We start from the raw sequence: 15,416 nt of genomic DNA on the forward strand, positions 1-15,416 counted from the left end.
TGCCTACCACAGCCCGTGGGTTCATGAGAGAACACTAAAGAAGAGCTGCAGGAGGGAGGAGACTGACTGGGGGACGCTCTGCTCTACCCGGGGAACAGTACTCGCTCTCTCATTTCACCTGGGTCTTCCTCAGGACAGGGGCCTGCTTGAAAGAGCTTTGGGAGTGAAATGGCTCATCTTGCCTGGGAACACCCTAGGAGTAAGCTCAGCAGACTGCCGACCAGGGTTCCTCCACTCTAGATACACCCTCTGACTATGGGAGGAACCCAAGGTCTTTCTGACCCCACCAACCTTGTCCTAGTTTGTGAACTCAGCAAGGCACAGTGGACCAAACTGGAAAAGCAGGCACAGGGATGACCAAGGCTGAGTTGAGCAACTCATGGCTAGGACCAGGGCCTGCTGGGATCCACAGATGGGTGGTTGGCCAACTTTCAGTCATCCTCATGAGATACCATTCTATCTGGGGAGGTCAAGGGATTTATGAGCAAGAAGTGGTACAGGTTGTATCCTGTCTTAGTCAATGGTCTCTTGCAAACACCATGACCATGGCCACTCTAAAAAAGAAAGCACTTAACTGGAGCTTGCTTACAGTTTCAGGGGCTTTGTCTGTTATCATCGTGGTGGGGAGCACAGCAGCACACAAGCTGGCATGATGCAGGAGAAGTGGCTGAGAGCTCTGCATCTGTATCCATAGGCAAGCCAGACAAGAGTGACACTGGGCCTGGCTTGGACTTTTGACACCTCAAAGCTCACCCCTCAGTGGCACACTTCTTTGAACAAGGCCACATCTACTCCTACAAGGCCACGCCTCCTAGTCCTTCTCAAGGAGTACTACTCCCTGATAACTAAACATTCAAATATATGAGCCTATGGGAGCATTCTTATTCAAATGATCACACACCCCAATGGGTAAGGCAGATCATCCTGTCCACTTGATTCTGAAGACATACTGCCCAGGTCCCTGGAACTCCCTGGGGGACAGCAGAAGTAGCTGTTTCTATACATGAAAAAAGGACAGAGAGTTCTATATAAGACTACTTCAGCAAACTTCACCCTCACAGAAAACATGTCTAGAATCCCACCAAGGTGGGACAGCCTCAGTGGCCTCAGAACTCCAGCCCATAATGATGCCATTGGCACAAGCCTAAGTCACACCATGGATGGTCACTGTCAGCCCATGACAAGGGACCAGAAAGATTTCCACAATTGGGTTGGAGATATTATTATGTTGCTTAGTATGCCTGGAGCCCTAAGTTTGATCCTCGGTACTCAGACCTGGTAGGGTAGTGCACACCAACAATCTGTACTCAGAAGTAGAGGCAGAGGTAGGAGGATTAGAAGACCATCCTTTCCCTAATTTCTTTCTCAGCCTGTTTATCCTTTGAGTAGAGGAAGGCTACTGATTTGTTTCAGTTAATTTTATATCCAGCCACTTTGCTAAAGTTGTTTCTCAGGTTTAGGAGTTCTCTGGTGGAATTTTTGGGGTCACTTAAGTATACTATCATATCATCTGCAAATAGTGATATTTTGACTTCTTCCTTTCCAATTTGTATCCCTTTGACCTCCTTTTGTTGTCTAATTTCTGTGGCTAGGACTTCAAGTAATGTATTGAATAGGTAGGGACAGAGAAGGCAGCCTTGTTAGTCCCTGATTTTAGTGGTATTGCTTCAAGTTTCTCTCCATTTAGTTTGATGTTGGCAACAGTTTGCTGTATATGGCTTTTACTGTGTTTAGGTATGGGCCTTTCTAAGACTTTTAACATGAAGGGATGTTGAATTTTGTCAAATGCTTTTTTAGCATCTCATGAAATGATCATGTGGTATTTTTTTTCTTTGAGTTTGTAAGCTGGTACAACCACTCTGGAAATTAGTCTGGTGATTCCTCAGAAAAATTGGACATAATACTACCTGAGGACCCAGCTATACCACTCCTGGGCATATACCCAGAACATGCTCCAACATGTAATGACACATGTTCCACTGTGTTCATAACAGCCATATTTATAATAGCCAGAAGCTGGAAAGAACCGAGATGTCTCTCAACAGAGGAATGGATACAGAAAATGTGGTATATTTACACAATGGAATATCACTCAGCATTAAAAACAATGACTTCATGAAATTTACAGGCAAATGAATGGAACTTGAAAATATCATCCTGAGTGAGGTAACCCAGTCATAAAAGAAGACACATGGTATGCACTCACTGATATTGGATATTAGCCCAAACTTTTGGAATACCTAAGATATAATTCACAGACCCTATGAAGTTCAAGAAGAAGAAAGACCAAAGTGTGGATGCTTCAATGCTTCTTAGAAGGGGGAACAAAATACTCACAGGAGGAAATATGGAGACAAAGTACAGAGCAGAGACTGAAGGAAAGGCCATCCAGGGACTGCCCCACCTGGGGATCTGTCCCATATACAGTTGCCAAACCTGGATGCTATTGTGGATTCTGGGAACTGCTTGCTGACAGGAGCCTAAAATGGTTGTTTCCTGAGAGGCTCTGCCAGAGCCTGACAAATACAGGAGGTGGATGCTCTCAGGTAATCACTGGATTGGACTGAGCTCAGGGTCCCCAGCAGAGGAGTTGGAGAAGGGTCTGAAGGAGCTGAGGGGCTTTGCAGCCCCATGGGGGGGGGGGGACAACAGTGTCAATCAGCCAGACCCCTTTCCCCGGAGCTCCCGGGGACCGAACCACCAACCAAAGAGTATAGGTGGTGTCACAAGTGAACGGACTAAAGCAAAGGATGGAAGGATAGACCAAGAGTTCAGCACATGAGATGAGCTGGTGTAGAAACTCCTGCCATCATTCTTGAGATCACTACCCTTAGGAGGGCCCTCCTTGGGGTCATGGACCCCAGTGTTAGACGTTACTCCTAGATCAAACACTCTCAGATTCCTCTTAGCTGCACAGCCTTAAGGGAGCCAGCCGGACTCCTGCAACCCCATGGACCATAGCATTGGCAAGCCCCAGATCACTGCACAGCCAGGATGCTTCAAAGAAGTCTAGGCTTCATGTCTGAGTAAGGACAGAGACCTTAGGACACGTGTGAGCTCTACATCCATAATCAATGAAGGCCTCTTCTGATGTAACTTGTCTTCCAGGTCCAAAGGAGAGGCCAGTCCTGATGAACAATGGCTCCTCACTTACTGAGACCTTGCTAGACACGAGATCAAGTCCTCTGCCCTCAGGCCTTCCATGGTGACAGCTTTGCAGGGATTCAGATCACTGGAGCAGCCCAAGAGCTCCAAGTATGAGAAAGATATTCTAAATATGAGGAAGACATCTCCATCCTTGGCTACTCAGACACGACCTGGCCTCAGGTGAGACCAAGGAGGAAAGAAAACGCCAAGGACCAGACCCTGAGCAACAGCCGGGTCATGGCCTGCTGGATGGCTTCTGTCCTGGGAACCCCCCAAACTCTGCATTCGCACACCTCCAAACGTTACCATTGATTGTTGTGCTTACAAAAATAAAGAGAGAGAGAATATGTTTGGTGGAGGTGTGGTCAGGTGTGGGGGAAAGGGGTGCCTCTGGGGACCCATGCTGAGGCATTCCCTTACCCCCTAAGGGACCAGCCACACCAAGGTATAGTATAGAATAGAGTTTATTCAGGGCATGGGGAGGGGAGATAAGAGGGTAGTAGAGACAGAGAAAGGGAGGGAGAGGTGGGGGCTGGCCAGGGGAACTGGGAAGATGGGGGAGGGGCGAGAGGACAGAGGGGTAGCAAGAGGGCTAGAGAGAGCAGAGGGGCAAGCAGTCCCTTTTATAGTGAGTCAGGCACTTACCTGGCTGTTGCCAGGTCACTGTGGGGCGGAGCCTAGACAAAATGCTAACAACCACGCTGTAGCCTGGTCATCTGAGGATACACACTGAGTCTTTCTATCAGCTCTTGAGGAATGAGCACTAAAAGCATGTGTGTCCCCAGCCCCCATTTGAAGTTTGGGGGCATGGCTGGAGTCAAGGAGAACTCTGAAAACACACACCAACACACTGTGTGTTCCCATCACTAGCCTCGAACACCGAATATGCTCCCGGTGCCCCTCCCCCAACAGCTAGCTTCCAGCTACAGGGCAACATGACCTCAGCCCCACCCGACCAATCTACCCAGGAGCTTCACAACGTTTTCTGTCTCCTTCCTACCCCCAACCCTAGAAAGCTCCTCCATCTTAGGACCAGCCCTTGTCACCCCCGTCACCGTCAACTCATTAGACGTGAGGAAGAACAGGTGTAAAAGCCCCTATTTCTACATGTGAGACCAAGAATGGAAGTGTGACTCTCAAAAAAGCAGGTGGCAGCGACTCAGCAGCCCACAATGCCCTGGGTAGGGCTCTGCGGGTGGAAGATGGGGGTGAGAAGGAGCGAAGGGGATAGAGAGAGAACAAACTGCACTGCAGGGCAAAGCGAGCCTGCTGCCCTGACCTCCCCCAGGAGAATCATCCAGAAGCAAGTCAGGGGCCCCAGGGTTCTGCTACAGGGATAACACTCAGCAGGGGGTCGTTAATATTTGTTGGGTGTGGAAGCACTTCCTGTGCAGTAGGAATGGAATATTGGAAGCCGCTTAGGTAAAAGCAGAAGACTCAGAGATTTCCTTCTAAAAACTGGGGCTTCAGCGGGGCGGTGGTGGTGTACGCTGTAATCCCAGCACTCTGGGAGGCAGAAGGAGGCGAATTTCTGAGTTCGAGGCCAGCCTGGTCTACAGAGTGAGTTCCAGGACAGTCAGGGCTATACAGAGAAACCCTGTCTCGAAAAAGCCAGGGCTATACAGAGAAACCCTGTCTCAAAAAAAAAAAAATCCAATAAACAAACAAAACCAAAAAAACAAACAAACAAAATAAAAAAAAAAACCATGGGGCTTCAGCGCTTAAGATGAGAACCAAGACGGGATGTCTGGGCTGGATCCTCTGTTCATACTCACGGATGGAGTAGAGTGAAGGAGGCAGCCAGGGACCCAGAGGAAGTGGGAAGTGAGAAACAGATCTGTTCAAACCAGTGCTGCAACGGCCTCCTTCCCGGGAATTCCTGTCCCGTCGCTTCATCCCAAAGGGAGGGATGGTCTGGACGGGCTCAGCCCAGAGGGACCTGACAACCCGAAGGGCGGGTGATGAGGCATCCTTGGTCCAGCATGTCCTCAGCCTCCCGGCAGCAGAGATTCCCATGAGCGCTTAGGGCTTCAGGATGCAGTCTGCCCCCCTCACTCCTTCCGGAAGCAAGCAAAGCCTGCGCACAGGTCTTAGTTATCATGATTGCCACAAGCCCTGGCCCTTCCACTTTCCCTGGGTCTGTCCTAAAAGGTAAGATAGATAGATATGCTACACTACAGGCCACGCCAGCGCTCTGATGCCACATTGTGTGCCGTGGAGCACTTAGGGCGGTCTCGGCCCGGCTTCTGGGTACCACTGGGGATTGCCGCCGTGGGCGCATAGCTCGGGACCCCGGTCGGAGTCTCAGAGGAGTTGTGCGGCTAAGCCAAGGGCATAGCCGGAGTTCCCAAAGGCCAGAAGCGTCCTCTCCTCCAGCCAGAGACCCGCCCACAGCCCGTAGAACGCCCCGCCTGCAGCCCGCCCCCGCCATCTGCGCTCCGCTCCGCCTGCTTGGGATCAGCCTTTGGTGATCTCCAGGACCCAAGCTTTCGGTATTATCTTCGGGACCGTTTCACTGGGAGGTGAGTCTGCTGAGCCCCACCTCAGATGTCCACGCATCACGCGAGGGACCGGCCACAGCGGGGAAGCAGTACGAGAGAGCGGGCGGCCTTGGCCGCAGCGTGTAGGATCTGGGGTCCCGGAGCTCTGCTCCCGGGTGCAGAGTGGTTGGAGCCTGCGAGGCCCTCAGCAGTGTGCTCCGTTCTTACCATCACCCCACCCCCACTCCCGCCCCCGCCCCACCTCAGTCCTTCCGGCACGGTTCTGGGGAGGCAGAGGCCCATGCTGAGCCCTCACTGGATACCCCTTTCTCAACTCTACTAACGCCGACTTGTCAGCTTGGGGATCTCCAGAGGGGGGATACACCCTTGTAAACTAGAGCAGGAGACTGGGGTTTGGGGGAGGGGGGAGGGTCTGACCAGTTAGTCTGGTTGCAGGACCCTCTCTAGAGTGAGGAGCGGGAGCTCTTTGTCTTATGTAGGATTTTGCATATCAATGCTGAGGTTCCAGTGATTAAGTAGGGTCCCTGGCTAGCGGGGGTAACCGGAACAGCCTTCCTCGGCTGGCCACCTGCCAATAGACACCTGGCTTCCGCAGAGATGAGCCCTGTTGAGTTTGTGGAGGAATTCCTGAGGTCCCCAGTGCCCTGCCCCATTGCCTGCTGATAGCTGCTGTGGACAGACAAAACATTGGACTCGTTTCCAACCACTCCACCCGTTCCTTCGCTAGTCCTCTGGTGGACGATGGGATGCCTTGTTTGTGGCTGTGCGTGCCAGAGCTTCCTAGCAGACAGCTCAGGGCTCCTTCGTTCCTAAACCCCACTGTGTAACGAAAAAGCAGAAATGAGGACAGGCCCGGCTGGGCTTGGCTCTGAACTTGGTAACCTGGAGCTTCTGCTACCCACTACAAGATGTCAGCGAGGCTCAGGACAGGAGAGGCCTAAGGCCAGTCCTGGAGGATACCAAAACTTCACCCTTTCCCAGTGCACCCCTTTCCTCTGTAAACCACCCCTATTCCTTTGTCTCTGGGATGCCCCTCTCCCACGCAACAGATGGCATCAGTCTTCTTCCCCCAGGAGACCAATGGTATCCAAAATAGGACATTGAAACCAAAAAAGCTGGTCCTTTCTCTACCCTGTGCCAAAGACTCCTGCACAAAGAGCCCAGAAAGGCCCCATGGCCCACCTGGCTGGCTAGTGCGCTAAATGTTCCCAGAGGAGTGGGGGTGTCTTCTTGTGGAAATGGAGCCTGAGCCTCTACCTTGTACAGAAAGGAATTACTGAAGCCCAGAGGCCTCCAGCCCATGTCTCCACAGAGAGGGGGTGGGGGGGAGAGGGAGGTTGCATTTGGGAAGGGGTATTCACTGAAAGGTTCTATAAAATGACTTAGGAGCAAGATTGCCAGGTGCCAAGGGAGATTTCTGGTAAAAGCTTTCTTAGTAATTGACCACAATAACAGCAGGAGGGGGCCAGGTGTTCTGAAGTAAGAGCTTTGATTAGCAGCACATGGAGCAAAGGAGAATTCTGACTCCTACAGGTTTCTTTCTTTCTTTCTTTCTTTCTTTGTTTCTTTCTTTCTTTCTTTTTCTTTCTTTCTTTTTTTGGTTTTTTTGGATTTGTTTTTGGTTTTTTGGTTTTTTGGTTTTTGGTTTTTTTTTTGAGACAGGGTTTCTCTGTATAGCCCTGGCTGTCCTGAAGATCACTCTGTAGACCAGGCTGGCCTCGAACTCAGAAATCTGCCTGCCTCTGCCTCCCAGAGTGCTGGGATTACAGGCGTGCGCCACCACCGTCCGCCCAGCCTACCTACAGGTTTTAAAAGGGGCGAAGGGGGCTCTCAGATGAATGGCGCATCCTGTGAGGTAGGTGTTAGTGTAGCTAGAGACTGGCTTAAGGCTGTACAAATTGTTCTTTGGATTGGAGCAGGGGCCTTGTAAACTCTAGATAAGGAATTGGGCCTTAACTCTAGTTATCTCAATGACTACCCCCAGGGCAACAGGGAGTTAATACTGCTTCCCTGCCCTGTCTGAGGCTTGAATTCTGGGACCATCTACAAAGGGGACATAGGGTTCTCTGGGGAGGTATAGAGTGGGCAGGCCCAGAGTCTGGTGCTATCTAAGCCAGGATCCTGGGTGGTGGGTGTGCAGCCTGTCCTTTAACCAACTGCCTCTCTCACAGTAGGCTTCTTTGGCTGTGGGCCTTCAGCAGATGTCTGCCATTTCCAACATGAGAGTCTTCCTGCCTGTGCTGCTGGCAGCGCTTCTGGGTGTGGAGCAAGGTATGGCGCTCTGATGCAGCCTGGCCCTCCTCCTGACCTAGCATTCTTTCCCCTGAGCAGATACCCAGGGCTCCTCCTGAGCCAGCCCTCCTGTGAACCTCTGGCCTTCCTGCCTCCCACTCCAGTTCCCCTGCTGCTGTGTTGGCCCAACTACACCATTGTCATCTCGTGTTGAAGGAGACACATTAGCCCCTCCAGTACCAAAGTCTGAAGTCACATGTCACTGACTCGATTTAATCTCTGACCCAGGGCTGAGCATGTGCAGTTGGCGCTTGTCAGCGGGTTGGGTATCGAGGGCCCCACTGGAAAGGCACCCTGCCCTGGAAGGCTTCCCTGGGCAACAGGCAGGTGTCACCTACAACATGTCCCTTTTGCAGTCCATTCCCTGATGTGCTTCTCCTGCACTGATCAGAAGAGCAATATGAACTGCCTGTGGCCGGTTTCATGCGAGGAGACAGACAATTACTGTATCACGTGGTCTGCTGCTGCTGGCTTTGGTGAGTAACTGGCTATTTCCTTGGCCTGGGCCTGGGATCCACAGAGCTTTCTCCCTCCTGCTACATATATGTCTGCCCCCTCATTCTCACTTTCCATACAGGGAATGTCAACCTTGGCTACACCCTGAATAAGGGCTGCTCCCCGATTTGCCCCCGTGAAAATGTCAATGTCAACCTCGGTGTGGCATCTGTGAATAGCTACTGCTGCCAGAACTCCTTCTGCAATATCAGCACAGCTGGTCTCGGACTTCGTGCCAGTATCCCATTGCTGGGCCTCGGACTCCTGCTCAGCTTGCTGACTCTGCTGCAGCTAAGCCCCTGACGACCCCCAGGTGTTCTCCATATCCCCCCAGCTCAGGAAAAGCCCAGCTCCTTTTAGGTCCCAGGGGACCCTAGGAGCCTTCAGTTCCTCCTGGGTATGTCTAGTTCCCCTCCACACTCTCTCAGCATCAGGGTTAAGTACCAGATTCACCCATATCTGCTCTGTTGAAATGGTACTAGCTACCCTTGCTTCCAGAGCTAATCCTCTCACCTCCCTTGGGGAACCAGGGAAGGGGTGAAGTATCTCCTTGGAGTCTCAAGAGTACCAGAGTCAGCCCTGAATCTTGGGGACACACTGACAAGGATGTCTGACCCAAATGAATGAATGCACATCTATGTGTTCAGTGTATCCATCTGTGAATGAAGCTACTTGGATTCTGGGTGGGCAAAGAAGACCAGAAAGATTCTGGAGCAGAAGAAGGCCTGTGTCTCTACTAAAACCTGGTATCTAGCCTTCCCCTGCTATCACTGTACCTGCGTTGTACTCTGTTCAGGAGACTGCCCACGGAGGACTGCCACCCCTCCAGATGAAGAAGGCTCCCACCCCCAGATGCCGTTGAGTCCCTATCTGCCCACACTGGCTTCCTGCTGCTCTTCTAGTGCCTCAAATAAATGGTTCCCACCCATTCCGGCAATGTCCTGGCTGTCCCTACCCTCTTCACCTTGCAGTCTTCCCCCTCCAGTCACAAGGGACCTGGGGATCCTGCAAGCCCACAGCTCTGGTTAAGCGATCCTGAAAGACCAGCCTAATAGAGTGATATATTCATTCCTTTGATGCCAGCTAAGTAAAAGCAGAGATATCTGGGAGGCCGGCCTGGTGCATAGCAAATCCCAGGAATCTCTCTAGGCCCATTTAGTGAGACAGGCCTGAGAGAAAAGAGGAAACAGAGAAGAGAGAAAGACAGAGCCTGAAAGTGTGCAGTCTCAGACTGAAAGTCAGCTGAGACGTTCAGCTACCCATAAAGGCAGGCCCATCAGGCTGGTCACACGTTCCCAAGCTCTGTCTGCACCGGAGATTTCAGAGGCCTGCTGTTGCCCTCTGTCCTTCATAAACTACACTATAGTTTAAGCTGTGGAAGTCTGGCCGAAGCAAGTGATATTTGTCCACCCTATAACTGACTTTGATATTCTTTTTTTTCATTTTTCCTGGAATTTTAAGAAAGTCTCACTATGTTAAGACTAGCTGCCCCCAAACCCTGAGTAATCCTGCCTCTGCCTCTTGAGTGTTGGAATTAAAGGGATGCACCGTCATACCTGGCTCCAAGACTTCTTTTGTTGTTGTTGTTGTTGTTGTTTCTGAGGCAGGATCTCACTTGAATTTGAGGTACTAGAGTTACAGGCAGATGCTGCTACACCTGGCTTAATGGGGTTTGATACTGTGAGTGTTGAGGACACTGTCCTTGAGTCTAGGTGACTAAGGAGGCTGTTTCTCAGATTTTTCCCAAGTCTCTGGGCTATTGGGTGATACCATAATAGGATACAGTTCCTGACTGTGGTGCTATCAGTGTCTGAGGAATACTGCCCCAGTTGGGATCAGGTACGGGGCCATCACAGGGGCTCAGGGTGAACTTCTGAAATCTATGAAGGCAATGCCTTTGCACCCTGATCCTTGAGAGCAGGGTTCCCATGACTTACACCCTGAAGGTACAGGAAGGAACCAGCCTCATACCAGGCAGCTCTGCCCAGGCTCATACTGAAAAGGACAAGCTCTGGGGACATCTCATCAGGAAAGCAACCTTGGGGGCTCTGAGATGCAGGCCAGAAGGACGCTTTGTTACCGGACTATTGAAAGGCAATGGAGAAAGGTGGGAGTCAAAACTGCTGCTAGAAGCTTGGACTGCCTCCGGGTAGACAGTACCCACTGTGGTGTTCATGACAGATCTAGGTAACGTTCCTAGAGACTGACTTGTTTGTGGTCCTCGGAGGTCTAACCACCAGAAGCAAGGTGGGGGAAGACCCTGGGTTAGACTCCTGGGAAATGGGAACCAGAAGGGCACCAGGCAGTGACAGGGACACCTAACAAGCTCTGGCTTTTCTCCCTGTCTTGATTAGCTCCCTCTTTGTGATGGGGTGGCGGCATCGCAAGACCCCACGTGGTCTGGGACCCTTGAGCCGCCTTCCAGGCTAGTCTGGAGGACGTGATCTTTTCAAGGCTAAAAACTGGGACAGTGAGTGGTGTGCTCTGATTCCTCCCAGGAGAAGGATGGCTAGAAGGGGCTAGAATTCCAGGGATGACGGTAGGAAAAAGGAGAATGAGGACTGGAAAGAGGAGGGAGAGAGGAAAGGAGTTAAGGAGGGAGGGAGGGAGGGAAGAACCAGGGGCCAAGTTTCACTTCCTGAAAGCAAAAGCAATGTATCCCAGAGTTAAGTTTCAATTTCCTGAAGCTGGGAGGCAGTAAGGGTGTGGGAAGGGGGAGGGAAGTGTGCACACTGCGCCTCTTGAAGGCTATCCAGGCGTGGAGCCACCAGCCTCACCCATGCTAGATCCGATCAGACATGATCCAACGTGTCTCTCTGATTTGTTCTGGGCCCATTCTGCCTCCAAACCCCGACCAGCCAGCCAGCCAGCCAGCCTTCGTAATATTGCTGCTTGTTAGTGACCAGTGACCTAGGGCTTCCCGAGTCTGACCCTGCTAGCCCCACCCCAACTACCAGCAAGTGCTTAGCTACCTCCCTTTTGTCCCAAAGGCTCCAGTGACAGACTAGAGATTGAGGACTGCAACCTCAGGTGGATCCCTCTTCACCTGAGCCTCGTACAACACTCTGAGCATCCTCAGGCAAGGTCAAAGCAAAAGACTAGAAAAACTTCCCTACTAGGGCTTCCTCTGACAGAGCATATGCAGGAAAAGCCCACAGTGTACCAAAGTACAACAGGCAGGGGCGGTGTGTAGGTCTTATAAAGGGGTCTATACTTCATGGTGGATGCTTTGGGGCTCCTCCCTCTGCTCAGAAGCCCTCTCTCATTCCTGGGAGTCTGTTCCCAGTCTAAACTCCATCTCTAATTCTAACCATGTGTCCCTGTCTCCAATCTTTTGTTCTGAGACATAAGAACCTAGAGTCCACTAATGCAAGTGTCGGGTGTTTGTTTTTGATTTTTTTCTTTACTACTTTTTCTTTTTTAAATTGAAACTTATTTTTTATTTTTTTTAATAAACTCTATTATTTAAAGAAGCTTGCAAATCAGGGGCTGGAAAGATGGCTCAGCGGTGAGGAGCGCTAGCTGCTCTCCCAGAGGACTCAGGTTCTATGTCCAGTACCTACATGGTAGCTCACACCTGTCTGTAACTCCAGTTAGTAGGGATTAATTACCACCCTCTTCTGTCCTCTGGGGGGGGGGGCACTGCATGCATGTGATACACAGACATGCATACATACAGGCAGACCACTTAGACACATAAAATTTAAAAAAAAAATTTTTGTTTTTGTTTTGTTTTGTTTTTTGTTTTTTTGAGACAGGGTTTCTCTGTATAGACCTGGCTATCCTGGAATTCACTCTGTAGACTAGGCTGGCCTCAGACTCAGAAATCCACCTGCCTCTGCCTCCCAAGTGCTGGGATTACAGGTGTGCGCCACCACACCCGGCTAAAAAAAAAATTTAAAGCTTGCAAACAAAAACACCATACACCAAATATTAACCAGACCCAAAGTCTATACAACGTAATGAACTTATATACAGTTAGAATTGGCATTTGAAATGGAGGCCAGTGAAGCTTTGAATTAAATTTACATCTTTAGTATCAGACATTCTATGCATTGCCTTAGTTAGGGTTAGCATTGATGTGATGAAACACCATCGCCGAAAGCAAAATGGGGAAGAGAGGCTTACAGTCCACATCATAGTCCATCACTGAAGGAAGTCAGGACAGGAACAGACTTGTTCCAGAACAGTCAGGCAGGGCAGAAACCTAGAGGCAGGAGCTGATGCAGAGGCCGTGGAGGAGTGCTGCTTACTGGCTTTCCCCTCATGACTTGTTCAGCCTGCTTTCTTAAAGAACCCGCAACAGCCTGCCCAGGGATGGCCTCACCTACAGCGGCTTGGGCCTTCCCCCGTCAATCAGTAAGAAAATGCTTTAGAGGCTCGCCTGCAGCGAGAACGTATGGAGGCATTTTCTTAATTGAGGTTTCCTCCTGGATGACTTAGCATGTGTCAGACCATCCAACCCACGCCCACATCCTGACCCACTTTTCTTTATCTCCGTCTTCCTTCCTCTCCCCAGGATCTGATCTCTTTTTTTGTGGATACCTGCAAGTGCTCAAGCCTGCTTTCCCTGACTCTGTGGCTGTTTTTCTGACCCCTATGCCTTACTTTAAAGATGTTAAGATTGCAGCAAGTGTGGCAACAAGCCAAGTTCGGCCACCCATCCTCAGAAGCCAATTAAAAAGGCCGATGATGCAACCACATGGAGAAGAGAGACTAAGATCCTGTGGCCAGACCTCATTAAACCCATCCTTAGGGGCTTAACATGGGGGGTCAGGGTTAAACAGGAAAGCAAGGGTGAGCTGTCCAGCCAAGGTGTGCCCGTGCCCTGCCCCTCTACCCACAGTCTCAGTTCGAAAGTGTACGATGACTCACAAGTTATAAATCTTTCTCCAGGAAACAAGTTCTTCCTCTTGTCGCCCCCACCCTTTGGTTCTTCCAGCTGGAAGTATCTGAGGAAATTCCAATTTCTTGGAATCCTTTGTTTCAGTAATCTGCTAGCCCAAGAGAGGAGCACAAGTGAATCTCTCCCAGGTAGGCTGGTTCCAAAGGACAGAGTTGCCAGTCAGTCAAGTGTTCCTCTTAAACCTTAATTAAATTAAGTTGTCTTTGATTGTTTTCCTTCAGGCTCGCCCACCTATACACACCTGCCCTAGCAATGAACTCTAAGGGCCTTTAATCTGCTTCATCAGGCTTCATGGCTACAGCACCTCAGCTTCCAGAGGCCCTGGGATCCTCTCCTCCCGTTCTGACAAGTCGTTCCCTGCAACAAGTTTCATGTCAACTGGAAACCCCTCCAACCCAGAGCACCCCAGACAGCTTTTAGGCCTCAAGTGGCTGACTGGCACACAGTCCCATTTGGAAGGACTGCCTGATTGCAGGTGGGCCTCTGGGCACACTCAGAATTCTGAGGACCATGGCTAGAGCCCAGACTACTGGAGAAATGTAGAAGATGGAATGCTGGTCTGTGTACGGGGCACAGCCAGCAGGGAATCCTTAGCCCAGCTGGCAGGGGTGAACGGTCTCACAGGGCATAGCCAGAATGACCAAAGTGTCACAGCTCTCCAAGGGGAAGCCAGAGTCAGGCAGGCTGCCTCCAGTTGGTAGCAGGTGGTAAGAAGCAGAGATCAGCTGGGAGCCAAAGTTGGAGTCACTGTGCTGGAAGTGGCTGTGGTTAAGCACACGCACCTGGCTTCTGGAGGATCTGGGGATCGAGGGCCAGTGACAAAAGCTTCGGGAGAAGAAACTCTTCTGTGGAATGTTACAGCTCAGTAAGACGGGTGCCCTCAGACGGTCTTTGGTGAAAACCCCTCAGGCACCTTATTTCATGTAGACTGGTACCTTATAAACATTTTGGGATGGGGTGGGTAGGTACTTCCTATTGGCTCGGTTAGGAACGCTCTATCTGCATGGGGAAGGACTTCAGGTGTTGTCTCTGTGTGACTGATTGTCACGGTCCTCCTAGTACTGTGTCTCGGTCACGTGCTCCAGGGAGGAATCTGATCTGGAGCTAGTTTGAACTCCTGCCGTTCTCAATTATGAGCTTTATGAAGGTTCTGAACTTTGCTACACCCTTACCAGTTCTTCTGTGTGGTAGCATGGCCCACTGCCCTATAACTCCTCCTTTTCCTTTTTATAAAGGAGAGTGTCATTGGAGTGACTGTCTCCTATGCTGGGGATAGCTTGGTATTGAACCGAAACTTGATTGGTAGTGATCTTTGCAATGCTTATCTGCTGCTTTAGAAACTGGGTGATACAAGGTGCCAAGAGAAGCATGGTCAGGACCAAGGAGGGACAGAAGCCAAGCTATCAAGGGTTTAGCGTACCATGGGCCGGGGCGTTAGGAGCACAGCATGCCCGGAGAACTCCCCGGCGCTCTTTGAGCTTTTGCACATCTTGTTCTACATGTCCAGATTCACTGACATAGAAACAACATTCCTCCTCAGCAGAACACAAGTCCCTCCCTGTTCAGCAGGCAGTAAGCCCAGGTCCTTCTGGTTTTGGAGAACAACTCCTGCTAAGGAGGTTATCTGGCATTAAAGGGACTCAAGCTTGAATGCAGTGGAGGCCATTGCCTGGTCAAGTTTCTTCTGGAAGTTGATGGCCAGATGCCGTGTTTGGACCAGGGCTGCTCCACCAGTTTCTGTAGTGCCTAGTGAGACTTCGAGGCCCATTCCAACGAGCAGAGGGATAAAGATTTCTCTCGATTTTTTTTTTTTTTTTTTTTTTGGCTTCCTCTTATCTGCAAGGCAAGTTCTTCAGGTTCATAGAGACAAATCTGGGGAGCAGTTATTACAGGAGTGCAGGAGCCTTGTAAAGGTGGTTAATGCAGGAGCCTATAGTGCCTTTGCACCAGAGAAGAGCAGGGGGTTAATGCATATTGAGTTGGTGATGGTGCTATAACGGGCACATGTAAGATGGGGTTTTTGAGGAGGGTCCTACAAGGCAAAGGAGGGGGGGAGAAATGCCCTCCTTTACATC

General features: G+C 50.6%; 1 protein-coding gene across 2 annotated transcripts; it reads left to right on the plus strand.

The window, feature by feature from the left end:
• Window positions 1-5,546: 5,546 nt before the first annotated feature.
• On the plus strand, window positions 5,547-9,988 carry LOC127667605 (lymphocyte antigen 6E). 2 transcript variants are annotated; one of them, XM_052160735.1, is made up of 4 exons: window positions 5,547-5,669; window positions 7,823-7,919; window positions 8,297-8,416; window positions 8,518-9,988. In XM_052160735.1, the coding sequence occupies exons 2-4, from the start codon at window positions 7,850-7,852 to the stop codon at window positions 8,736-8,738; spliced, it is 411 nt and encodes a 136-aa protein (XP_052016695.1). In that variant the 5' UTR covers window positions 5,547-5,669; window positions 7,823-7,849; the 3' UTR covers window positions 8,739-9,988. The 2 variants fall into 2 exon arrangements, with proteins under 2 accessions (XP_052016695.1, XP_052016694.1); XM_052160734.1 differs by having other exon boundaries at window positions 5,548-5,669; window positions 7,820-7,919.
• The last annotated feature ends 5,428 nt before the right edge of the window (window positions 9,989-15,416 follow it).

This window comes from Apodemus sylvaticus, chromosome 17 (assembly GCF_947179515.1).
Source record: "Apodemus sylvaticus chromosome 17, mApoSyl1.1, whole genome shotgun sequence".
Lineage (NCBI taxonomy): Eukaryota > Metazoa > Chordata > Mammalia > Rodentia > Muridae > Apodemus > Apodemus sylvaticus.

Bases quoted from the DNA above. Each gene is read 5' to 3' on its own strand.
- LOC127667605 (XM_052160735.1), top strand. From the start codon at position 7,850: ATGTCTGCCATTTCCAACATGAGAGTCTTCCTGCCTGTGCTGCTGGCA. The intron at 7,920-8,296 runs GTATGGCGCTCT...TCCCTTTTGCAG, and splicing joins GCTTCTGGGTGTGGAGCAAG to TCCATTCCCTGATGTGCTTC. The intron at 8,417-8,517 runs GTGAGTAACTGG...CTTTCCATACAG, and splicing joins GTCTGCTGCTGCTGGCTTTG to GGAATGTCAACCTTGGCTAC.